The sequence below is a fragment of the Ahaetulla prasina genome, chromosome 4, assembly GCF_028640845.1.
Source record: "Ahaetulla prasina isolate Xishuangbanna chromosome 4, ASM2864084v1, whole genome shotgun sequence".
Lineage (NCBI taxonomy): Eukaryota > Metazoa > Chordata > Lepidosauria > Squamata > Colubridae > Ahaetulla > Ahaetulla prasina.
Genome location: NC_080542.1, coordinates 14,766,957 through 14,793,954, shown reverse-complemented (window position 1 = coordinate 14,793,954; position 26,998 = coordinate 14,766,957). Strand labels below are relative to the sequence as shown.

The 26,998-nt window shown below is 38.1% G+C and overlaps 2 protein-coding genes across 2 annotated transcripts; both read right to left on the bottom strand.

Annotated features, from left to right (window-relative positions):
* Positions 1-955: 955 nt before the first annotated feature.
* On the bottom strand, positions 956-9,554 carry LOC131197973 (vomeronasal type-2 receptor 116-like). The gene is made up of 5 exons (XM_058182480.1): positions 9,382-9,554; positions 8,364-8,655; positions 6,711-7,565; positions 2,691-2,817; positions 956-1,851 (listed from the first exon to the last, which is right to left on the bottom strand). The coding sequence occupies exons 1-5, from the start codon at positions 9,552-9,554 to the stop codon at positions 956-958; spliced, it is 2,343 nt and encodes a 780-aa protein (XP_058038463.1).
* Positions 9,555-15,914: 6,360 nt separating this feature from the next.
* LOC131197972 (vomeronasal type-2 receptor 26-like) lies at positions 15,915-26,507 on the bottom strand. Its single transcript, XM_058182479.1, has 5 exons — positions 26,427-26,507; positions 23,340-24,200; positions 22,327-22,554; positions 17,022-17,028; positions 15,915-16,810 (listed from the first exon to the last, which is right to left on the bottom strand). The coding sequence occupies exons 1-5, from the start codon at positions 26,505-26,507 to the stop codon at positions 15,915-15,917; spliced, it is 2,073 nt and encodes a 690-aa protein (XP_058038462.1).
* Positions 26,508-26,998: the final 491 nt, after the last annotated feature.

Sequence of the window (26,998 nt, the reverse complement as noted above, 5' to 3'; positions counted from 1 at the left end):
ACCTGAGGGACTGCTTCCACCAAACCAATAAGTGAAGGACTTTGTTAAAACACTCTCAATTGTGCCTCTGTAAAGAGGGGCCAGGACAAAAGAAGAAAGATGTGCTCTCCTCATCCAATGCAGGAAATGCAGATGCTGGTTTCCACACAATGTAAACATGACAAAATAAATAAATAAATATGCATATACCCAGATATATAATATGACAAAGAGAAACCACACTATGTATACACTCAGATGTATACATGTGGATGGAGAGAAAAATGAATCTTGTGGGTTTACTGGATGGATGGCATAGGGAACAAAGATGTTACAGAATCTGGTAGTCCTGCTAGAAATACTTTGAAACTGCCTCCCAGAGGGTAGCAATAGACTGTGAAGTCGGTGTGTGGGGTCTTTAACAATGCTTTGAGCTCTAAGCACATGGCACACATAAACAGATCCTGAATAACAGGATGCAAGCTTCCTATAATCTTCTCAGCTGTCCTTACCTATATGGACTTTCTATCTAAGGCACTGCTGCCACAAAACCAAATAGTGATGCACTTTGTTAAAATGCTCTCAATTATGCCTCTGTAAAGAGGAGACAAGGCAAAAGGAGAAAGATGTGCTCTCCTCATCCAACGCAGGAAATGGAGACGCTTGTTTGCAGGCTTCATTAAAGATGACGTGTGGACAGACCAGTATACAATGTAATCAATAAGATTAAAATTAAAATCAGAATAATTTAACAATAAACTTTTTAAAACATGCTGCATTATCTCTCATGCTGTCATAGACTGCAACTTAAATATCTCTGTATATGTCAAGCTACTGCCTTGAATATCAGTTTGATGTGGTAATATGAGGGAAGAATGAAGATTCTAAAAACTGCAAAAACAAGACAAAAAAAAGCCCTAAATGGTGAAAGTAAAGAATTGGGCTTCATTCAAGGGATCTGGTATAAATATCAGTTTTATTTTTTTATTAGTTGCTCCTTCTTATTCAAATCAGGCCTCAGAATAATGATATAGCACTTGGGGGAAAAGATACACCCCAGTAATCCAGCCGCTGAAGCCAAAATGGAGAAGATCTCCACAGCAACCACATATTTCCCCTTGGTGCTCAAGTAGGTAGGAACAAATGACACCCAGACACTGCAAAAGACCAACATGCTGAAGGTGATGAATTTGGCTTCATTGAAGCTGTCAGGTAAATTCCTAGCCAAGAAGGCCACTGTGAAGGTGACAGCAGTCAAGAGCCCCATAAAGCCAAGGACAGTATAAAACATTGTGGTTGAACCTTCATTACATTCCAAAACAATTTCTTCAACCATGGAGTGCATGTCTGAATCTGGAAATGGGGGAGAAATTGCCAACCAGACTACACAGATGGAGAACTGGGCCATGAAGACAGATAGGACGATTGTGTTGGCCATCCTTCTCCCCACCCATTTCATCATTTTGGAGCCTGGCTTGGTGGCCATGAAAGCAAGAACTACTATGGTTGTTTTACCCAAAATACAAGAAAGGGCTATAGAGAAAGTGATGCCAAAAGTAGTTTGCCTCAAGAGACATTTCACTTGGTCAGGTTGCCCAATGAAGAGCAGAGTGCAAAGGAAGGAGAGCAGGAGAGCAATGAGAAGAATGTAGGTGAGGTTCCTGTTGTTGGCTTTGACAATGGGAGTGTCCTTGTGTTTAATGAAGATTCCTAATACCATAGCTGAGATGACAGAAAAGGAAACTGAAATCGTTACCAAAGAAATACCCAACGGCTCATGGAAAGTCAAATAAGTTACAATTTTTGGAAGACAATTATCTTGACCTTTGTTTGGATATTGATCCTCTGGACATGGGAAACAATCATCTAAGTCTGGGAGGAAAAAACAGATAAAACTGTTTCACAGATCCATTATAGGTTTTAAGCATGAAAAAGCAATAGCATACTAGATTTAATAAGACTCTATGAGTTCATATTATTTTTCTCAAAATAATTTCAAATGAAATCATTATACAATGATTTAGTTTCAATATTCTTGAAGTTTTACAGTTATCTCAAAACTTTTATATGACACTTTTACTTTCCAGTGGAATAGGGAAGAAAAAGAGATTGAATTTGATGGAAAATGATCTTATAGTCAAAAATATATAATGAAAAAACTTCTGGATTTTTTACCAACAAGCACTGGTTACCTGCCAAATATCTACAAGCCATTCGAAGACGAATTCAAATGTGAGAAATCTATTAATCCTTAAGAGAGATTCTGCTATTTAAAGTGAACTGGTAGATTGTAGGATTAAATATTTCCCAAAAATGCTGTTTCAAAATGCAACTGGACTGTTTTTGTTTTTCCTTGAAGACATTTTGCTTCTCATTCAAAAAGCTTCTTCAGTTCTCAGTGAAGCCTGTCATTCAAAACTGAAGAAGCCTCTTGGATGAGAAATAAAATGTATTGAAGGAAAAAAAGAAAGGAAATCCAGTTGTCTTTTGAAAAAGCAGTCTTGGGACAAAAAGGACTTTGGATGACTGAAAATCTCTATATACATTAAATATCACTTTGAATTAGAAACAAGTAGTTCACGTTTTTCATTGCTCATCTATACAATCTATCAGACAGCTCAAGATTTGCAATCGTTATAATAATGTTTAAAAATTCAACCCCAATTATATATTTTAAATTATTGATTTATTCAGAATATTCTTTTGCTTACCCATTTGGTCAGCTATCTTCCCTTCTGGACACTGTCTACAGTCATAGCAGCAGGATAATTTCTCTTCTATTTTTACCTTGCTGTAGCCAAAAGGACATTTCTCATTACAGATGGAAAGAGGCAAAGTCTGTTCATAAATAAAATCAGAATTCTTTCACATGAAGGACTTATAGGTTGGGAGTATTCATTTCATCAGCTACATATACCCAAACTTTTCACTTCCTCATCAAACCAAATTCACCAAAACACTCCTTTTACTAATTTCTTTCTCAAACCTCAGCAACTAAAAGAGGTATGAACATCTAATCCCTGAATGCTGCAGCTGACAAACAAAGCCAACGCAGTCCTTGGCTGCAATAATGAAGCGATAGAGGGAAGATCAGGTGAAGCATTTGTGCCACTTTATAATATCTCAGTAAGGCCACACTTGAAATACTGCATCCAGTTTTGGTTGCCACAATATAAAAAGATGTGGAGAGTATAGAAAGAGTATAGCGAAGAGAAGCAAAGATGTTTAGGAGATTGAAAGCTAAAACATATGAAGAACAGTTGCAGAAATTGGATGTGTGTAGTTCAATGAAAAGAAGAACTAGGATGACATGATACCAGTGTTCCAATATTTTAGGGCCTGCCACAAAAAAGAGAGGGTCAACCAATTTTCCAAAACACCTGAAGGTGGAGAAGAAGCAATTGATAGAAACTAATCTAGGTTTGGACCAACCTAGAAGTAAGGAAAAATTTCCTGCAGAACAATTAATCGATAGAAAAGCTTGCCTCCAGAAATTCTGGGTCTTCCAACATGGAGAATTTTAAAAAAGAGATTGGACAACCATTTGTCTGAAATGGTGTAGGGTTTCCTGAGTAGGGGCGGTGGGGTTGGAGTAGAATACCTCCAAAGTAATTCTTTTATTTCCCCAACCAGCATGCTGAACCGAGGTGGATTTCAGCAGGTTCTGACCAGTTCTGGAGAACCAGTAGCGGAAATTTTGAGTAGTTTGGAGAACTGGTAGTAAAAATTCTGACTGACCCCACCCTCATCTATTCTGTGCCTCCCAAGTCCCACCTGATCAGAAGGAAATGGGGATTTTGCAGTAACCTTCCCCTGGTGTGTGGTGGGAATGGGGATTTTGCAGTATCCTTCCCCTGCCACTCCCACCAAGTGACACCCACAGAATTGGTAGTAAAAATTTTTTGAAACCCACCACTGATGCCTAAGTTGGAAGTTGAAATCCACACCTCATAAACTATTCAAGGAGAGGACCAACCTAGAACTAAGGAGAAATTTCCTGACAGAACAGTTAATCGGTGGAACAGCTTCCCTCCAGAAATTCTGGATCCTCCAACACAGGGAGATCTTAAAGAAGAGATTGGACAACCATTGGTCTGAAATGGTGTTAGGTTTCCTGAGTTGGGGAGGTGGGGTTGGAGTAGAATACCTCCAAAGTTATTATTTTATTTCCCCAACCAGTATGCCGGAATTTTGAGTTCAAATCCACACCTCATAAATTTGCTGGGTTGGAGAAACACTTGCTTAGCTGTTCCTTTTTTTCAAATGTAGTTAAAGACACCTGACTACTTCAGATGCCTTACTCAATTGTCCATTCTATGGCTCAGCAAGGGCTCAATACATAGAAATATTGCTTCACAAAATTGATATACTGGATTATTGCAATGCTCTCTACATGGGGCTCCCCTTGAGATGCACTCGGAGGCTTCAGTTGGTCCAGAATGCAGCTGCGCGGGTGATAGAGGGAGTCACACGTAGCTCCCATGTGACACCTCTCCTGCGCAGACTGCACTGGCTTCCTGTTGCCTTTCGGGTGCATTTCAAGGTTTTGGTAACCACCTTTAAAGTGCTCCATGGCTTGGGACCTGGGTACTTACGGGACCGCCTTCTGTTACCTCATGCCTCCCACCGACCCGTACGCTCGCACAGAGAGGGCCTTCTCAGGGTGCCGTCCGCCAGACAATGCCGGCTGGCGGCCCCCAGAGGAAGATCCTTCTCTGTGGGGGCCCCCACCCTTTGGAACGAACTCCCCCCTGGTTTACGCCAAATACCTGACCTTCGGACTTTTCGCCGCGAACTGAAAACATATCTGTTTGTTCGTGCGGGGCTTTCTTAAATTGTTTAGTTTTAACTTCTAAATTTCTCTTTGGTTTTAATTGGGGTTTTTTAGATTCTTAATTATTTTAAATTCGGCCACATTGTATAATAAGTTTTTTAACTGTATTTTAATTGTATATTGCTTTTTTTTATTCTGGCTGTATACCGCCCTGAGTCCTTCGGGAGAAGGGCGGTTTATAAATCTAATAAATAATAATAATAATAATAATAATATACTAGGACTCAAAAAAACCAAATAATTCTATTTCCTTCAGGGCCCATATATATATGTACCTTGAACTGTTAAGTTTATAATCAGGCTTCTCCAAAAATGACATCTTATATACCACACATTGAGACTGTATATAAAAGTAATTAATTAGTTTAATTGCCTACTGTTGTCCGTCTCTAGGATTTATTTCATTATATATTTTTGCATTCTGTTTTGCCATTTATCTTACTGCTTTATCTTATCTAATTTTATAGTTTTTTACAGTTTCTAATGCTCATTTTAATAATATAACCCACTGAGTCAGTGGTTCTCAACCTGTGGGTAGTGACCCCGTTGGGGGTCGAATGACAATTTGCCAGGGGTCGCCTAAGACCATCGGAAATATGGGAACTATACTTGCGAGTCGAAGAATGCTCCAATGGTTGACTCCACAAGCCAGCTGCAGGCTCTTCAAATTGCTAGCTGAATCCAGGCGCGATAAATTAAAAAAGAGAGAAAATCTTTGCTCTGATGTCTCCCTCTCAAGCCAGCTGCAATCACTCCCAATCGCTAGCCTAATCAGGCTTCAGGCGCGATAAACTTAATAGGGGAAGAGTCTCCGCTTTAATGCCTCCGTCCTCAAGGCAATCACAAGCAGTTCAGATCGCTAGCCAATACGGCTTCAGGCACGATAAATTCAAAACGAAAATAATTTTACAGTTGGGGTCGACACATTGTGGGGAATTGTATTAAAGGGGTCACAGCACTATAAAGGTTGAGAACCACTGCACTGAGTGATTAGTAGAGATTACAACTGTGCTATGTACTGGAATAATGTTGCACTGGAACTAAATAAATACTTCAGGTATTTAGACTATAAGCCACCTATATATACCTTAGTAGTTTATGTTCATATACATCAAACAAAAAAATGAAGTTGTTAAACCCAAGTTTGATTGTGATTATGATTTAATTATTTACTTCTGTGGATCAATGAATACATGATTTCCAAAAAAAGTGAAAGATTAGACCTGGTTAAATATGAGAGGCCAAACAGCTTCCTTGGCAGAAATGGTGAGGAGCTTTTCTGGGGGAGCCATGGGGTCGATCTTTCCAATTTGGACTTTCAGAAAGGACTTGTTTGGAAATGTGACCCAATTGAAAACATCAAACCCAGTTTCCAATTCTCCATTGGGGCCAAAAGAAACCTGTTCTCCAGCACTGTTGTTAAAAGAGACGTGCTGCAAAAAATGATGGAGCTGAATGAAAACAAAAAAAACAAAGAAATATAAATATTAACTGGATTCCTTGAGAAGCAATTGTCAAGATACTTCACATAGCATTTCATACATAAAATAAAGTTCATCTGTTAGGGTTTTTTCCAAACATTTTCAATAGTTTAAGTTTATTTTCAAATTTCATCCACTTTTGCCTAAATGACCTTCATTGTATAGATTATTCAGATAATATTTGAAAAAATATAATAGGTTTTAAAAAAATTTAGGTTTTGCGTAAAAGAACACCATGAACATTCAAAAGTATGTGTAAAAGTAGGGAGGAGGGAAGTGAACAGTTAAAAATTATGAAATATAAATAAATAAAGACACTTTCAAGAGTAAAGGAGAAAAAAAACCCCTATAAGCCAACATTTTTTACATGATTACATAATTTTACACGATTCCTCATTTGGATTAGTAAACGTTACCTGCCATGGTGATTGAAGCTTCCATCTTCTCTCAACAATTTTTTCACCCGCTTTGAGTTTGGAGGCATGCAAGGCCTTCAGAGCATGTGCCACAGCATAGATTGCATTGTAAATACTGTAGCTATGTCCACCCGTGGTGGTCTCAAAGACAGAATTAGGAAGAGTCTCCAGCTTTTCTTCTCCAGTGCAGATCCTTTCAGCATTCTCATCTCTAACATCACTAGAGAATGAGCATTCAAATGCATCTTTCCAGAAATCTCTAATAAACCCATCGTCTTTTTCTAAGTTTGGGATTCTCTTCTGCATAAATTGTTGGAATTCAGCTAGCTCCTTGGAGTGAAGTGCAAAGGAAATTGCACCATGGAGAAAATCAATGGGCAACTGTCTTTGCATTAGAAAAGAGGTGAATTCCATTTGAGCTGTCATGATCCAAACTTTGGCTTTTCTCTCTTTGGGAATATCATCAGAATCTAAAACAGAGACCATCATCCTCAATGTCAGTATGCTCGTCATTTCACCATTAAAGATCACTGCAATGACTGTACTCCACATGATCACTGTATATATTTTATCTGCCTTCTCCACCATTTCAGCAGCTTGACTACCATACATCATTTGGGGTAGACATTCTATAAAGTCAAAGCAGATTCCTTTTGCTGAAAACATGGAAAGACTCTTTTGAACAAACCTCTCCCTATCTTCCTCATATCGAGAAATCAACCCAACCCAGGTCCATCCAAAATGTAACAATAATTGCAGTATTCCTTTAAGTTGGTGGATCTCATCAGGGAACATCCATTTGACAAAAATTCCTGCTTGGTCATCATTCATCAAAGGAGCTGATCCATATGTAAGCTAATTGGGGAAATATGGGTGCACATAGGAAGGAAGGAAACAGACTTTTAAAAAGTTAAAGGAAGAATGCATTTTTTAAACTTAATACAATACTTGAGTTTGAGAGGGATACAGAAAGAAGCTTCATAAAATCCACAGTAAGAGTTATGGATGTTTAATACTGGTCATGAAACAAAGTTACCAAAGTGACTGGCCTTTGGTAATATTCTTGTCATTACATGACAAATATTTCTTGCCTCTGGAATCTTTCTCATAAGAGTTATCATGACGACCCAACATCTGAAAATAATAAATTGGCAGTTTATGTTTGTACAATTAAAATATATGGACTTTGGAGAGAAATTTACCAACAATGCTGTATCACAGAGAAACAGCAAAGGTGATTATGAACGGAGACATGACTGAGAATTTCAACATAATGAAAGGCACAAGGCAAGGTTGTCTCTTATCCCCACTGTTATTAATACTGAGGTGTTAGCCAGAAATGTCAGACAAGATAATGAAATAAACGTTATGAGAATTAAGCAGGAGGAGTATAAGTTACAGGCCTTTGCTGATGATTTGATGTTTATTTTAGAAGACCCACAGGAAACAGCACCTAAATTAATTACAAGGTAGATGAATATGGGGCAGTTGCAGGTTTGAAAATAAATAAAGAGAAAAGAAAAATATTGGTTAAAATTTTTAAAGATAAACAAAAGAGAGAATTTACAAGAATAATCAACATGCAAATTGTAAAGAAAGTGAAAATAATAACTAGCTCATGAACTTTCTAACTTGCTCCAAGTTTCTTGTCACCTGGGGAAACTTGTAGTTGCACAGAGTTGTTGCCATGTTGAGACAGGTTTTAGTACGTGGTCCTCCAATGACAGCTACCGTATTGGTCTGGTCATTACATTTGTAGTTGGGGATAAATTGATCTTTTGTAGATAGAAATTCCATTACTAAAAGATACGTTGTATATTCCTCGAGATTATTGGTAGCGATGTGGAAACCGAGGCTAACATTGGGTAAAATCTCAGAATGTCCATTGATCTCCTTTACAGCGAATGCCAGAGCCAAAGCTTGTTGATAATTATGAGTGATGAACCTTCAGTAAGAGTTACAAATGACATCAAATATTAGTGCTTCAGATTCAGACAGTTGATGTTTTTAATGTTATGAATCTAGTGCTGATTGTTTATTCTGGGTGTTTGGAGCCAAATTCTTAATTAACAATTGTGCTGGATTGTTCAAAGAATCACTGATGAGGAGAGGAGATCAGCTAAAATTGAACCCAGAAAGCATTTGCAGCCTGCTTTCTTCTCTATTTAGGGTTCTTCTTTTATACTTAAGTTTTTTAAATTCATGGTAAAATATCTCTTCCAGGACTAATTTGGATGCTAAGGTGCATTTGATTTCACTTTTGTCTATATTTTGCCTATATATATATATTTCTAAGAGCAGGATGTCAGTTCCATTTTTCCACCGTGGAATTGTAAAAACTGGAGAAATTTATCAAACACATTGAAGGGCTTACTGTTTTAATTATTGCTCAGGATTATACTGAGGGCATCTCCAAGTTTTAAATTTTTCAAGCTTTTTAGTGTCATAGAAAGTGCGATTTGTCCCAATTTAATCTCAAGGGATTGGACTAGCTGATTTTCTCCCACTTCAGGAATTAAAAATGGCTAACCATGGACATTGAAATTAGCATACTGACTAGCTAGCAATTGAAACGTTTCAGGAGAAAAATGGTAGATAGATAAAACAGTACAGGTAGAAATAAGGAAAATAAGAGGAGGAGCTGGAGGAACAGCAGCAGAGCTGTACTTACATGTACTGATCAAGTACTTCACGAGTAGGAAGGCTTTCGAAAATGATCTCATTGGAAAGAAAGAAGACTTGATAAATAATTGCAGCAATGATTAAGTCCCCAGACTGATAATACTTGTGAACCACTGGAAGAGGACTACTGAGCTTGCAATTGTAAATAGGAGATGTTAACATGGTAGGAAAAAAAGATAAAACTAGAGTCCTAAATATAACCAACTCACTGTAATATATGGTCATTATGTAATTTAAAGAACAAGTTCTATGTTACCATTCAACCAAGGGCCTGTGTTGGGCACTCATTTACATTATCTAAAGATACTACAATAAAGGTTATCTCAATTAAGACAAGAATCTATCACAGGTCAAACGCAAATCCTGCTTTGTCTCCTTGTCTACAGTCCTGTATTTCTGAGAAGATGTTAATGCTATGCAATGTCTTAATCTAGTTTTGTCGGTGTCTATTGAAATTCCCTTGAGCGATGGAGTAGAAGATACACTGACTATATTTCATCAGTAATCAGTACTATTATTGTTCCAAAAGTTCTGTCTTTGAAGAATATCAGAAGGAAACATGTTTACCATATCTCAATGCTCAATGCAAACACAAATCCTGCTTTGTCTCCCTGCCTGAAGTCCTGTATTACTGAGAAGATGTTAATATTATGCAATGTCTTAATCTAGTTTTGTCAATGTCTATTGAGAGACACTCTATTCCCTTGAGAGATGGAGTAGAAGAGACACTGACTATACCTCATCAATAATCAGTACTATTATTGTTCCAAAAGTTCTGTCTTTGAAGAATATCAGAAGTAAACATGTTTACCATGTCTCAATACTCAAAGCAACACTGCTATGAACCTTTGGAATTAATACACAAAGTACTAAATGGTGGAGTGGGAAGTATTATGCACAGAAGAAGAAAACAAAATGGAATTAAAAAAAAAAAAGAAACACGACTGTTGAGGCCATCGTGTTCTCCATTTTGCTAAATACAGGATCTACCTTGTAAAGTGGTACTGTAAAAATTAACAATAGCACTTAGACTTATACACCACTTCATAGTGCGTGTACAGCCCTCTCTAAGCAGTTTTACAGAGTCAGCCTATTGCCCCCAACAATCTAGATCCTCATTTTACCCAGCTCAGAAGGATGGAAGGCTCAGTCAAAGCTGAGCTGGTGAGGTTTGAACTGCCAGACTGCATCTAGCAGTCAGCTGAAGTAGCCTGCAGTCTACTGCACTCTAACTACTGTGCCACCTAGGCTCTACAGTATTACTTAAGCTCTAGATGGATTTATTGATCCCATATCCCATAAGCCTGTGCGTTTTGTTAGTTGGGAAAGCACTTTCTGCCCTGGCCTTACTTTAGGGATCATTCTTGCTGTCAAGGTGTGGCTGGCCCCAACCATGTCATCCTTCTGGAAGGCTCTTCAATGATCGGAAAGTCAAATGTCCTGGGGATCATAGAGCCTGCTACATCATATGACATGACATAACATGACCAGTCATGACATGACACACAATGATATTTAATTGATATTTAATTGAAGTCTGTTATCCTATTTTGCCATTTAGTTTCTATCTTTGTAATTTAATACAATTTCATTTTAATGGAGTTTTTTAAAATGCATCTGGGCTGTTCTATTATATACATTACCAGGGTGCTATATGAGGTGTTGGGAAATAAAAAATGTAATAAATAAATCAACAAATGGAAGTTAAAATCAAATACTAATCTACTTTTACAAACAAGGAAAGGCCTCTGCAGCAGAGAAACGATCTCCAGATTGATGCGCGTGGGGCCTCCAGCCTCGTATCACCATCAGAGGCCTTCAGGAAAGGCCTCTGCAGCCAAGAACTAAAGTCTGGCAGTGCCTCTGGTGGCAAATGGAGGTCAGGTGGTGCCAAGCACATCAATATGGAGCTCGTTTCTCGATGAAAGTCAAATACTTAAAATTTAAAGTCAAATATTGACCTACTTTTACAAGCGACTGCTTTTTATTTTTTTCCTTTTATTTATTTATTTGTTTATTTATTTTGTCGAGTACATATTAGATAATATATATAAGTATAAGCATGAATTGAATACATAAATGAATACAATTAGGAAAGGGACGGTAGGCACACTGATGCTCTTATGCACGCCCCTTACAGACCTTAGGAATGGGGTGAGGTCAACAGTAGAAAGTCTTAGGTTAAAGTTTTGGGGATTTTGGGATGAGACTGCATCTGGTAGTGCATTCCAGGCATTAACAACTCTGTTACTGAAGTCATATTTTCTGCAATTGAGTTTGGAGTTTGGAGCGGTTCCCTTTAAGTTTGTATCTATTGTGTGTTTGTGTATTGTTGTGGTTGAAGCTGAGTAGTCATTGACAGGAAGGACATTGTAGCAGATGATTTGATGAGTTATGCTCAGGTTATACCGAAGGCAGCATAGTTCTAAATTTTCTAAACCCAGAATTTCTGGCGGCATAAGGTATTTTTTTGCGAGCAGAGGAGTGGAGGACTCTTCTTGTGAAATATTTCTGGACACATTATTAATGTCTGAAATGCAGTGTGGGTTCCAGACAGATGAGCTGTATTCGAGAATTGGTCTAGCAAATATTTTGTATGCTCTGGTTAGTAGTGTAATCTTACTGGAGAAGAAGCAACGTAAGATTAGGTTTACAACTTTTAATGCCTTTTGGCGATGTTGTTACAGTGGGCTTTGGCACTTAGATCATTTGATATGAGTACTCCAAGGTCCTTGACAGAGTGAGAGTCATCTACAAGGTCATGTCCACTTAGTTTATATTTTGTGTTCTGATTGTTTTTGCCAATGTGTAAGACAGAGCATTTGTTGGTTAAGATTTGGAGTTGCCAATTTTTTGACCTTTCCGACACAAAATCAATGTCTTTTTGAACGGTTGCAGCATTGTTGGTAGTGTTAAATAGTTGAACATCATTGGTGAAGAGAACCCAGTTACTTATATGATCATGAAGGTCATTTATGTATAATATGAAGAGTGCTGGTCTTAGAACGCTGCCTTGGGGAACACCACTATTAACAGCTACAGGATTTGATAGGGCGCTGCCTATTTTGACCACTTGTTGCCTGTTGGACAGGAATGCAGTTATTCAGTTATGGAGGAGTTTGGAGATGCTGTAGGATTTTAGTTATAGAAGTAGTTTGTCATGTACTACTGAATCAAAGGCTTTACAGAAGCCTATGTAAATCGCATCCATTGCTTTGCCCTGATCAAGATTTGTAGTCCATATGTTTTTGCAGTGTAGAAGTTGTAGATTACAGGATAATGTTTTTTCTGAAATCAAATTGTTTATTAGAGCGTAGGTTGTTTGTTTCTAAGTGGAGGGTAATGGATTGGTTGATGATTGATTCCATTACTTTGCAGGTGACGCAGCATAAAGAGATTGGTCTGTAATTTTCAACTAGGCTGGGGTCTCTCTTTTTGAAGATAGGAATGACCGTCGCTAGTGACCATAGATTGGGGAGGGAGCTGGTCCTGAAAGATTTTTCAAAGATTATGCTTAGGGGTTCTGCTATAACAGTGGAAAGTGTTTTTTAAGAAGTATGCACATAGTCCATCAGTTCCAATAGATAGAGATGGTTTCAGTCTATATAGTGCTTTTTCAATATTATCTTCTGTGAAAACTATTTGTGTTAAATTGTTGTAGTCATTATTGGTATGACTAGGGAATGTTGAGCATGAGCCATTGCTGTTAATAAAGACTGAGCCGAAGGCTGTGTTGAAGAGGTTTGGTTTAACTGCTTCATCATTGCATTCTTTACTGTTAGATCCATTTAGGGGTGGGATAGATCTCGAGCCTTTAAGTTTGTTGTTTACAAAATTATAGAAGGCGTGATTGGATTTTGTGCACAGAAGTTTTTCTTCTTGTTTGATTTGGTAATTGGTGCATTCAATCTTTATTTGGTGGCATATATTTTTGTAGCGGCTTTTAAAGTTAGCTACGTAGCCAGTTTTTGTTTTTTTTCACCAGAGGGATTTTTTTGGGATTGGAGCTTTCTTATTGATATGGGTAATTTGTTCTTCCTGGAAATTTTTGTAAGAGCGTATATTGAGACAAAAGTCTATCATGCTGTGGTCACTGTTGGAAAAGGGTTCTTTCCCCTTCTTTTTTGTTCTTTTTTTCTTTATTTTTCTTCTCCCATTTATAAACAACAAGAAATGACAATCTAATTTCAGGATTAAGTATTAAGCTCAAAATTTATTATACCACAAAACAATTTCATCTGTTTTGCACTTGTCTATCAAGGATTTTAAATGTATGATTTAAATGGCGCTTTGGATGTTAACTTTTCAGAAACCATTGCTAGTATTGAAATGGATATTTTTTCCCCTCATTAATAAGGTTTCTTTTCTAAATCTATATAGGGTGAACTATTTATACTGTAGTTACTATTGTATTACTACCACTGGACTGGTATAATACAATCTAGTATTTTCATCTTAAAATATAAGAAAACAATACTCACAGATGAATACAAGAATGAATTGGGTTTCTACAAGCACTACTTTCGCCATCAGGATAAAAACCACAATCATCAAAATTAAAAAGAAAAGAAAAAAGGCAAAAATTCACTGAATGCAAGAATCTCAGCAGGCAGAATAAGATGTCCTTTCAGTAACAGAATTTGAAAGGACCTTGGAGGTCATGTAGTCCAACCCCCTGCTCATGCAGGATACCTATACTAGGAATTTGAACTGCCGAATGATTGATTTTTTGATTGACAAATTCAGTGCCTTAGCTATTAAGCCACCAAGCCAGGCTTTTAAATTGAATTGTCATTCAATGCTTATGAATAAGAGTGACAATGCCTCAATGAGGACTAGAATTTATGGTTTCCTAGTCCCTAGCACACCACCCTACCCAAAGTGGGTCTCAAGAATTCAGATTTGGGGCAGTGCATATTAGTGGGGATTTTCCTCTATTTTTTGAAAAAATGGTTGTGAAGAATATGGGAAAGCTTGATTGTTTTCTCTTTTGGCAGAGATCTTTTGAAGCCTAAGGACTGCAGGAAACAAAGTCAATTATTTTGAAAAGAGGGCAAATGTTTAGCAACGACTTCAAATGTGCCATTAAAAGAAACCTGTGGACATTGTAATATTAAAAAAAAATATTCAGACAGAATTGTCTTCCTGATTGGCTATTCCAATGAATATTTGATTAGGGCTCAAAATAATTATTTAATATTTCAAAGAAGAAATGCAGAGAAATTATGTTCTGAAGTGAATTTTAAAGAGATGGTCACAACTATTGCTTTCTATGACACATTTGTGTGTGGCTTTCAATGTCTCTACCTGCATACATGACCTGATAATAAAGAAGAATGTTTTTTTACAAGAACATATCTGGTGTATTGAATGAGAGATTACAGTTATATGTATTCTGTTGATGTTTACTTTCCTGGTAGTCTCTGACTTCCTTGGTCCTGTCATTTTCATGGGAAGCTTCACGTAGAGCAAGATCAACATTTATTTATTAATTAATTAATTAATTTATTTATTTCTATTTCATATTTCATATTTCTTATCTTCCCATCTCCCTCAGAGAGAAACTCTGAGCGGTGTAGACTTAGACTGAGAAAAACTTTATTCCCACTTTGAATGTACACTAATTGACATATATTAAATACAATTTCATTGCATACAGTTCTCAAAGGGTCACCACCTCCAAAATGTACTACATAAGCATGACAAAATTAATAAAGAAATATGTATATACCCAGATATATTATATGACACAGAGAAACAACACTGTCTAGTTCGGATGTATACATGTAGATGGAGAGAAAAATGAATTTTGTTAGTTTACCAGATGGATGACATAGAGAACAAAGGTGTTACAGAATCTGGTTGTCCTGCTAGAAATATTTCAAAATCTCCTCCTAGAGGGGAGCAACAGACCATGAAATGTGGGTGTGTGAGGTCTTTAATAATGCTTTGAGCTCTAAACACATAACGCTCATAAACAGTATCCTGAATAAAAGGAAGCAAGCTTTCAATAATCTTCTCAGCTGTCCTTACCACTCTCTATATGGACTTTCTATCTGAGGCCAAACCAAACCAAACCAAACCAAACAGGGAAGCACTTTGTTAAAATGCTCTCAATTATGCCTCTTTAAAGAGGGGCCAGGAAAAAAGAAGAAAGATGTTCTCTCCTCATCCGATGCAGGAAATGCAGATGCTGGTTTGCAGGATGATGTCTGGAGAGACCAGTATATATTCTAATCAACAAAATGAACATTAAAATCAGAATAATTTAACAAATAAACTTTTAAAAACATGCTGTATTATCTCTCATGCTGTTATACACTGACTGCAAGTTAAATATTTGTGTCCCTATATATGTGTATGAAGCTACTCCCTTGTATTGTCATTTTGATGTGGGTAAGGTATAAGAGAAGGGAAGAATGCAGACTCCCAAAACTGAAGAAACAGAACAAAAAAAAAAGGCCTAAATGGTGAAAGTAAACAATTAGGCTTCATTCAAGGGATCTGGTATAAATATCAGTTTTACTTTTTCATTAGTTGCTCCTTCTTATTCAAATCAGGCCTAAGAATAATGATATAGCACTTGGGGAAAAAGATACAACCCAGTAATCCAGCCGCTGAAGCCAAAATGGAGAAGATCTCCACAGCAACCACATATTTCCCCTTGGTGCTCAAGTAGGTGGGAACAAATGACACCCAGACACTGCAAAAGACCAACATGCTGAAGGTGATGAATTTGGCTTCATTGAAGCTATCAGGTAAATTCCTAGCCAAGAAGGCCACTGTGAAAGTGACAGCAGTCAAGAGACCCATAAAGCCAAGGACAGTATAAAACATTGTGGTTGAACCTTCATTACATTCCAAGACAATTTCTTCAACCACGGAGTGCATGTCTGAATCTGGAAATGGTGGAGAAATTGCCAACCACACTACACAGATGATGAACTGAGCCGTGAAGACAGATAGGACGATTGTGTTGGCCATCCTTCTCCCCACCCATTTCCTCATTTTGGAGCCTGGCTTGGTGGTCATGAAAGCAAGAACTACGATGGTTGTTTTACCCAAAATACAAGAAAGGGCTATAGAGAAAGTGATGCCAAAAGTAGTTTGCCTCAAGAGACATTTCACTTGGTCAGGTTGCCCAATGAAGAGTAGAGTGCAAAGGAAGGAGAGGAGGAGAGCAATGAGAAGAATGTAGGTGAGGTTCCTGTTGTTGGCTTTGACAATGGGAGTGTCCTGGTGTTTAATGAAGATTCTCAGCACCACAACTGAGATGACAGAAAAGGAAACTGAAATCGTTACCAAAGAAATACCCAGCGGCTCTTGGAAAGTTAAATAAGTTACAGTTTTTGGAAGACAATGGTCTCGATCCTTGCTTGGATGTTGATCCTCTGGACATGGGAAACAGTCATCTAAGTCTGGGAGTAAAGAACAAATAAAACTGTTTCACAGAACTGTTACAGGTTTTAAGCCTGAAAAAATAATAACATATTAGATTTAATAAGATCCTATGAATTCATATTATTTTTCTCAAAATAATTTAAAATGAATATCATTATATAATGCAGTGTTCAGTTTCAATATTCATCGAGTTACACAGTTATCTCAAAACTTTTATATGACACTTACTCTCCAGCTGGAATAGGAAGGAAAAATAGTTGAAACAGCAAGAAAAAAGGTAGCATGGATTGAATTTGATGGAAAATGATGTTACAGTCAAAAATATATAATGAAAAGACTTCTGGATTGCTTACCAACAAGGATTGGTTACCTGCCAAATGTCAACAAGCCATAAGTAGAATAATCCAAATCTGAGAAATCTATTGAACTTTAAGAGAGATTATACTATTTAAAGTGAACTGGAAGATTCTAGCATTAAATATTTCCCAAACGTGCTGTTTAAAAAAGCAATTGGATTTTCTTTGTTTTTCCTTGAAGATGTTTTGCTTCTCATCCAAGAAGCTTCTTCAGTACTGAGTGAAGCAAGTCAGTCAGAACTGAAGAAGCTTCTTAGATGAGAAGTAAAATGTCTTCAAGGAAAAAAGAAAGAAATCCAGTACTCTTTTGAAAAAGGAACCTTGGTACAAATGCACTTCGGATGACTGAGAATCTCCATAGACATTAAATATCTCATTGAATTATAAACAAGAAGTTTGCATTTTTCATTGCTCATCTGTCCAACATATTAGACAGCTCAAGATTTTCAGTCACCATAATACCGATGAAAAATTCAACCACAATTATATTTATTAAATTATTGATATATTTGATATATTGCTTTGCTTACCCATTTGGTCAGCTATCTTCCCTTCTGGACACTGTATACAGTTATAGCAGCAGGATAATTTCCCTTCTATTTTTACCTTGCTGTAGCCAAAAGGACATTTCTCATTACAGATGGAAAGAGGCAACGTCTGTTCATAAATAAAATCAGAATTCTTTCACATGAAGGACTTATAGATTGGGAGTGTTCATTTCATCAGGTATATATATACCCAACCTTTTCACTTCTTCATCAAACCAAAACAAGCCTTTAATTCATCTCTTTCTCAAACCTCAGCAACTAAAAGAGGTATGAACCTCAAATCCCTGAATGCTGAAGCTGACAAACAAAGCCAACTCAGTCCTAGGCTGCATTAACAAACGGATAGAATGAAGATCAGATGAAGTGTTTGTGCCACTTTATAATATCCCAGGAAGGAAACACTTGCAATATTGCATCCAGTTTTGGTTGCCACAATATAAAAATATAAAAAAATGTTGAGAGTATAGAAAGAGTATGGCGAAGAGCAGCAAAGATGTTTAGGAGATTGAAGTTATTTCATGCTTATGCTTACATATACTGTTGTGACAAATAAAATAAATAAATAAATAAATAAATAAACCTATTCTCCAAAACTCCTGAAGGCAAGATAATGCCTTCATTAATGAAGATAATGGATGGAAACTAATTAAGGAGAGAACCAATGCAGAACTAAGGAGAAATTTCCTGTCCATTTGAACAATTAATCGGTGGAACATCTTGCCTTCAGAAATTATGGGACCTCCAACATGGGATATTTTTTTAGAAGAGATTGGAAAGCTATTAGTCTGAAATGATGTAGGGTTATCTGAGTCAGGTGGGGTTGAACTAGAATACTTCCAAAGTTATTCTGTTATTTTCCCAACCAGCATGCTGAAGTTGGGAGTTGAAATCTACACCTCCTAAATTTGCTGGGTTGGAGAAACACTTGCTTAACTGTTCCTTTTTTTTTTTTCTTGCTTCCATTGAATCATGCCCAGTTCTGAGACACTGCCTGGAGAACTTTTTGAAGTTTTTTCAGAAGTGATTTGTAATTTCCTCCTTTCCAGAATGAGAGGATGACTAGCCCAAAATCATTCAGCTGGCTTTGTCCCTGGAGCAGGACTAGAACCTCACCTTCTTTTTAATGATTTGCAGAGGATGCTGATAACTCCCTCACTCAACTGGTGCCACAAAAATGCTTATTAGCTTAATGTTAACCCTAAACCTTTTTATCCATAAGTCAACTGTCAGCTTTGGAAGCCATACTAGGCTGAAGGTTTCCACACGCTGCCACTCTTCTGGGTGTGGGAAAGTAGGAGAGGGGGGTGAGGGTACAAATGGCTATTAGACGTAACAACATTTTTCCTGCCGGTCAAGGTCAGGCTAGGTTCGCATCTGGAGAAGGAGTGGCCGGAATGATGATTCGACATGGGATAGTTGAGGATTGGAACATGTGACCGGCAGAGGGGTCATGAGGGTGGAGATTTTGGAGTTTGAATGACTGAGGGAGGAACCTGAATCCTCAGTTTCAGTTTTCATCCAACTGTGCCAGTTTACCTATGGTAGTAAAAGAACTTTGAAAGATGTTGGCTTCGGAGTCTTTTCTGCAGGAGGGGTTTTCTGGAATGTTGACATTAACATTTTGGGAAAAATGTTTCCATGAAATTATTAAGTTGAACTATGTATGATGCCACTTATAAATCAAATTCCCTCTTAGAAACCTGCAGTCCAATCAAAAGCAGTTCATTGTCTGATATTGTTTTCCTCATTGATTCATATAGCTTATCTAATTTTTATTTTAAAAAATCTGCTTCCCCCCCCCCCGTTTTATTTTATTTATTAAATTCACATGATGCCCAACAGCAGATAAATGCTATCAACACTGAAAGGGTGATTATTATGCTTAGCATGCAATCATTTTACTTCACTTGGATTAGCATAACTAGTTAGCTGGTTAGTCAGATAGGTAGTATATCCAGCAGAAAGTCTGGAACCTTAAACACTCAAAGAGCCATTTGGACCCATTTCTCACAGAAAAGAAAACACCAGGAGCCACAAAACCCTTCCCGTGCCTGACTATCTCTTGAGGGCCATAAAACTAGCATATGTGATTGAATTAAACATTCTGTTTTTTTCTGAAACTATTCTTTTTTTGGATTTATCCATGGTTGCCCTACCAGGGATTGAAAAACTCAATAAATTGTGTGCTGGCGGGTCTCGCACATTGATGATTGTGACACATATTTTGAGTGATAGGGAGTCACAGCAGAGGGGTGAAAGAGCCACATGCGGCTCCTGAGTTGCAAGTTGCTGACTCCTGGTCTAAGCTAAAACAAAGACTTTCTGGACCCTGTTTAATTTCTTTCAGAGAGGCTAATATAAATTTAAATCTAAGGAGATTAAACCAAAAACCACATTTATGCCATTTTTACAATATGTTCGTTCTGTTGCAACAAATGGTTTCTTTCCATTAAGCTATGGATATTTCTAGAGTGTCATGATTTTACTAATTTATTTAAAGATACTTGACTACTTCAAATGTTCTACTCCATTGTCATTACTCAGCAAGGGCTCAACACATAGAGATATCGCTTCACAAAAATGAGATACTAGTTCTCAAACAAACAAACAAAATAATTCTATTCTCTTCAGGGCCCAAATATACATGTAGTCACTTGAACTGTTAAGTTTATAGTTAGGTTTTTCCCACAAAGGACATCTTATATACGAAACATTGAGGTGGAGGAAACTGTCTATCTGGACCCGTTCCAGTCCGGCTTCCGACCCGGTTACAGCACTGAGACGGCTTTGGTCGCGTTGGTGGATGATCTCTGGAGGGCCAGGGATAGGGGTTATTCCTCTGCCCTGGTCCTATTAGACCTCTCAGCGGCTTTTGATACCATCGACCATGGTATCCTGCTGCGCCAGTTGGAGGGATTGGGAGTGGGAGGCACCGTTTATCGGTGGTTCTCCTCCTATCTCTCCGACCGGTCGCAGATGGTGTTGATGGGGGGGCAGAGGTCGACCCCGCGGCGCCTCACTTGTGGGGTGCCGCAGGGGTCGATTCTCTCGCCCCTTCTGTTCAACATCTATATGAAGCCGCTGGGTGAGATCATCAGTGGCTTCGGTGTGAGGTACCAGCTGTACGCTGATGACACCCAGCTGTACTTTTCCACACCGGGCCACCCCAATGAAGCTATCGAAGTGCTGTCCCGGTGTTTGGAAGCCGTACGGGTCTGGATGGGGAGAAACAGGCTCAAGCTCAATCCCTCCAAGACGGAGTGGCTGTAGATGCTGGCATCCCGGTACAGTCAGCTGAGTCCGCGACTGACTGTCGGGAGCGAGTCATTGGCCCCGATGGAGAGGGTGCGCAATTTGGGCATTCTCCTGGATGCACGGCTGTCTTTTGAAGACCATTTGACGGCCGTCTCCAGGAGAGCTTTCCACCAGGTTCGCCTGGTGCGCCAGTTGCGCCCCTTTCTAGACCGGGATGCCTTGTGCACAGTCACTCACGCCCTTGTGACATCTCGTCTGGACTACTGCAATGCTCTCTACATGGGGCTCCCCTTGAAGGGCATCCGGAGGCTGCAGTTGGTCCAGAATGCAGCTGCGCGGGTGATAGAGGGAGCCCCTCGTGGCTCCCGAGTGACACCCATCCTGCGCAGGCTGCACTGGCTACCTGTGGCCTTCCGGGTGCGCTTCAAGGTGTTGGTGAACGTCTTTAAAGCGCTCCATGGCATAGGGCCGGGTTACTTACGGGACCGCCTGCTGCTACCGAATACCTCTCACCGACCCGTGCGCTCTCACAGAGAGGGACTCCTCAGGGTGCCGTCGGCGCGACAGTGTCGTCTGGCGACACGCAGGGGAAGGGCCTTCTCTGTGGGGGCTCCCGCCCTCTGGAACAAACTCCCCCCAGGACTTCGTCAACTTCCGGACCTCCGAACCTTTCGCCGCGAGCTTAAAACTTACTTATTTATCTGCGCTGGACTGGGGTAGTTTTTTAAGTTATGGGTTTTTTAATGGGTTTTATCTCCAAATTTTAATTGTGGCCAATTTAAATAAGTTTTTTAATTGTATTTTAATTGTATTTATAGTGTTTTGTGTATTTTTACTTGGCTGTGAACCACCCTGAGTCCTTCGGGAGAAGGGCGGTATACAAATTTAAATAATAAATAAATAAATAAATAAATAAATAAATAAATAAATAAATAAATAAATATAAAAGTGCCTACTGTCTTCCATCTCTAAAGTAATTAATTCACTTAAGTGCCTACTGTCTTCCATCTTCCATTCATTTCATTATATATCTTTGCATTTTGTTTTATCATATCCCATTTTATCTTCTCTAATTGTATTGTACTTTACAATACAATTAATTGTAATCCTCATTTTCATAATATGACCCACTGAGTAATTAGTAGAGATTACTACTATGGTATGTATTGGTATGATTTTGCACTGGAAGTAAATAAATATTGTAGGTATTTAGACTTTAAGCCACCTATATATACGTGTACTTCAGTAGTTTATGTACCTCAAACGAAAAAAGTGAGGTTGTTAAATCAAGTTTGATTGTGATTATTATTTAATTATTTACATCTGTGTATCAATGAATACATGATTTCCTAAAAAGTGAAAAATAAGACACACCTGGTTAAATATGAGGGGCCAAACCGCATCCTTGGCAGAAATGGTAAGGAACTTTTCTGGGGGAGCCATGGGGTCTATCTTTCCAATTTGGACTTTCAGAAAGGACATGTTTGGAAATGTGACCCAACTGAAAATATCAAACCCAGTTTCCAATTCTCCATTGGGGCCAAAAGAAACCTGTTCTCCAGCACTGTTGTTAAAAGAGACTTGCTGCAAAAAGTGATGGAGCTGAATGAAGAATCAAAGATACATAAATATTATATGGAGACCTCTCAGTTTCTTCAGTATGGTTTATTCCCAATGAAAAGTCATTTTTTTCACCAATCTACAGTATTTATAATTGAAAAAGAAACATTTCAACGATTCAAAATCACATAGATTTTCTACTCTGTTGTCTGTTTTCACCTGAAAAAGTGTTACATGAAAATTCCAGCACAACATTGGAAAAGGAAGAACAATGACATATTAGCTTCTTTGATCAACCCAGCATATTAGGATTTATAAATGTACTATTCTGGCATATGAATACTCCAATATAGAAATATATAAGCCAAAACAGCCTTCTGTTCCACCTCAGCAATTATCTTTGGGGGGGGAAAAATAAAATATAATCGAAAACAAATTAAACTTGAAATTTTCTTCATTCTATTCATTGAAAAACTTTTTACATGTGAAATTGTTAAATATAGTACATTAAATATGATATCTGACATAGCATTTCACACATAAAATAAAGTTCATATGTCAGGGTTTGTTTGTTTTTCAAACTTTTTCAATAGCTTAAGTTTATTTTCACATTTCAACCAATTTTGCATAAACGACCTTCATTGTTAAAATGTTTTTAATATTTTTCAGTTTTTGCATAAGAGAATACCACGAACATTCAAGAATTATGAAATATAAATAAATAAAGACACTTTCAAAAGGAAAGGAGGGAAAAAAACAATAAGCCAACATTTTTTACATGATTACACGATTTTACATGATTCCTGATTTGGATTAGTAAACGTTACCTGCCATGGTGATCGAAGGAAGTACTTCCAGCTCCTTTTATCAATTTTTCGACTCTCTTTGAGTTTGGAGGCATGCAAGGCCCTCAGAGCATGTGCCACAGCATAGACTGCATTGTAGATGCTGTAACTATGTCCACCCACGCTGGTCTCAAAGACAGAATTAGGAAGAGTCTCCAGCTTCTCTTCTCCAGTGCAGATCCTTTCAGCATTCCCATCTGTAATATCACTGGAGAATGAGCATTCAAATGTATCTTTCCAGAAATCCCTAATAAACCCATCGTGTTTTTCTAAGTTTGGGTTTCTCTTCTGCATAAATTGTTGGAATCCCATTAGCTCCTTGGAGTGAAGTGCAAAGGAAATTGAACCATGGAGAAAATCAATGGGCAATGGTCTTTGCATTAGAATGGAGGTGAATTCCATTTGAGGTGGCATGATCCAAACTTTGGCTTTTCTCTCCTTTGGAATATCGTCAGAATCTAAGAGAGAGAGTATCACCCTCAAAGCCACTATGCTTGTAGCTTCAGCATTGAAGATCACTGCAATGACTGTACTCCCCATGATCACTCTATATAATTTATCTGCTTCCTCCACCATTTCAGCAGCTTGACTACCATACATCATTTTGGGAATACATTCCATAAAGTCAAAGCAGATTCCTCTCTCAGAAAACATGGAAAGACCCTTTTGAACAAATCTCTCTCTATCTTCCTCAAACAGAGAAATCAACCCAACCCAATTCCATCCAAAATGCAACAGTACGTGCAGTATCCCTTTAAGATGGTGCATCTCATCGGGGAACATCCATTTTACAAAAAGTGTTGAGTTGTCATTATACATCAACGGTGGTGATCCAAATGTGATCTAAATGGGGGAAAGACAGAAGAACCTAGTTAAATGGGAGTTTTCTAGGGAAAAAAACAAAAATAAAGGCTTAATGCATATAGCCATGTGTAATACAATAACTGTGTTTGAGAGAATATGCAAGGCAAGTTCCTAAAAACTATTTTTTTTACCAATTAATATCTTCAAATTTAGTACTGCTCGTCACGCAACAAGGAGACCCCTTTGTTGATAATCTTCGTATCTAATAACTTACTCATTAAATTAAAAATATTTCTTGCTTCTGGAATCTTTTGCATAAGAGTGATCATGAGAAAAATGTTGGAGATGTGATTTATTTTATTTATTTATTTTATTTTATTAAATTTCTATACCGCCCTTCTCCCGAAGGACTCAGGGCGGTGTACAGCCAAAATAAAACACGAAATATTTACAATTAAAAGAATTTAAAAAGAACTATTACTATGCGGCCGATTATTAAAACATTTAAAAATTTAAAATATTATTAAAACCCCAATTTAAAACAGCTATTTATGCCAGTCCTGCTTGAATGAATAAATATGTTTTAAGCTCACGACGAAAGGTCCGAAGATCAGGCACTTGACGTAAGCCAGGGGGGAGTTCGTTCCAGAGTGTTGGTGCTCCCACAGAGAAGGCCCTACTCCTGGGGGCCGCCAGCCGACATTGTTTGGCAGACGGCACCCTGAGAAGGCCCTCTCTGTGAGAGCGTACGGGTCGGTGGGAGGCATAAGGTAGCAGCAGGCGGTCTCGTAAGTACCCGGGTCCTAAGCCATGGAGCGCTTTAAAGGTGGTAACCAGAATCTTGAAGCGCACCCGAAAGACCACAGGAAGCCAGTGCAGACTACGGAGCAGTGGTGTTACATGGGAGCCACGAACGGCTCCCGTTACCACTCGCGCAGCTGCATTCTGGACTAACTGTAGCCTCCGGGTGCACCTCAAGGCAGCCCCATGTAGAGAGCATTGCAATAATCCAGCCGATTGTGAGGATGCTACCTATTATCATATATGGTGGACTTGCAAAAAAGTTAAAGCCTTTTGGATTAAAATATGGTGGATTATGCAGAACATTTTGAAAAAGAAGATCAAGTTTGTTCCACAGTTCTTTTTATTAGGAATAATTTCAGATTGCACTGTTATAGAGACAAAACTGATTCTGAATTTAATAACTGCTGCAAGACTATTGATTGCACAATATTGGAAGAAAGAAGACTTACCTACAATTGGAGAATGGATTAGTAAAGTATCAAATTTAGCAGAAATGGCAAAAATTTCTGCCTACTTGAAAGACTGTACACAAGAAAAATATATTTTGGAATGGAGGAAGTGGATTGATTATATTCAAAATAAGTATCAGATTAAAAAATATCAATTAGTTTTTGAGTGAAGTTAGGAATTGCTATGTATTAGTTTAAGAAAGAAGGGAATTGATAGTGTGATGGTGTGAAATGGAATATGTTTTATGTTATATTTTAGATTATGTTTGTTAGTTACAATACCCTGTATTCTGTTCTGGGAAGTCTCGGGGGGGGGGGAATGAGGGGGGGAAGGGGAAGACTATAAATTGATTGGTTGCCATTGTACAGGAATAATGGTAGAATTAAACAAGTTGGAATGGTGTAATGTCGGGACTGCTCGGCAAACACTCCCGAAGGGAAAGGGTAAGGAAAGAGGAGTAAAGAAGGAAGAAAGTAGGTAGGCAGGTGGGTAGGGAGGAAAGAAGGGAGGGAGAAGAAAGGATAGGGGAGGAGAAGAAGGAGAAGATAGAGGGTTAGAAAGGATGGTAGTGAGAAGTGGGAAAGAGGAGGGGAAGTAGGAAAGCGAGGAGAAGGTGGTGGGGAAAGTTTAAGAAGGATGAGAAGGGAAGAAAGGATTAAAGGGGGGAGTGGCAGTCGAGCAGCCCTGATTGAGTATAATTTGAGTATAGGACTGATCGTTGGATAAGTGATTGTATTGTACACTGGTCAAATTGTGGGAATTATTATGGAAAATAAAAAAAAAATGCTCTAAAAAAAAAAAGAGTGATCATGAGGACTCAACATTTGAAAATAATAAACTCAAGAACTTTTCATCTTGCTCCACATTTATGTGTTGTAAATGTTGTACCTTGATGAACGTATCTTTTCTTTTATGTACACTGAGAGCATATGCACCAAGACAAATTCCTTGTGTGTCCAATCACACTTGGCCAATAAAAAATTCTATTCTATTCTATTCTATTTAACTCACCTGGGGAAATTTGTAGTTGCACAGAATGATTGCAATGTTGAGACAGGTTTTAGTATGGGATCCTCCAATGATGGCAACCATATTCGTCTGCTCATTACATTTGTAGTTTGGGATGAATTTATCCTTTGTAGATAGAAATTCCATTGCTAAGAGATAAGTTGTATATTCCTCAAGATAGTTGCTAGCGATGTGGAAACCGAGGCTAACGTTGGATAAAATCCCAGAATTTTCATTGATCTCCTTTACAGCAAATGCCAGAGCCAAAGTGTATTGGTAATTATGAGTGTAGACCCTTCAGTGAGAATTATAAACTGCATGAATATACTTCTGCTTTAGATTCAGACAGTAGATATTTCTAATTTTGTGTGTGTGTACATATATACACACGCAAATCAAAAATATCTACTGTCTGAAGATGAAGAAATATCTACTATCTGAAGAAATATCTACTGTCTGAAGATATCTACTGTCTGTCTCACATGCACATACACACAATATATACATACTTACTGTGTGCATATATGTGGTGTGTGTACACACATACATGCATACGCATATACAAAAACACAAAA

Excerpts from the sequence above, each read along its gene's own strand:
- LOC131197973 (XM_058182480.1), bottom strand. The coding sequence starts at position 9,554 with ATGTTAACATCTCCTATTTACAATTGCAAGCTCAGTAGTCCTCTTCCA. Across the intron at positions 7,566-8,363 it reads GCAACTACAAGTTTCCCCAG|CTTACATATGGATCAGCTCC; the intron begins GTGACAAGAAAC and ends TTCCCCAATTAG. Across the intron at positions 1,852-2,690 it reads GAAGATAGCTGACCAAATGG|ACTTAGATGATTGTTTCCCA; the intron begins GTAAGCAAAAGA and ends TTTTCCTCCCAG.
- LOC131197972 (XM_058182479.1), bottom strand. The coding sequence starts at position 26,507 with ATGGTTGCCATCATTGGAGGATCCCATACTAAAACCTGTCTCAACATT. Across the intron at positions 24,201-26,426 it reads GCAACTACAAATTTCCCCAG|ATCACATTTGGATCACCACC; the intron begins GTGAGTTAAATA and ends TCCCCCATTTAG. Across the intron at positions 22,555-23,339 it reads TCCTTCGATCACCATGGCAG|CTCCATCACTTTTTGCAGCA; the intron begins GTAACGTTTACT and ends TTCTTCATTCAG.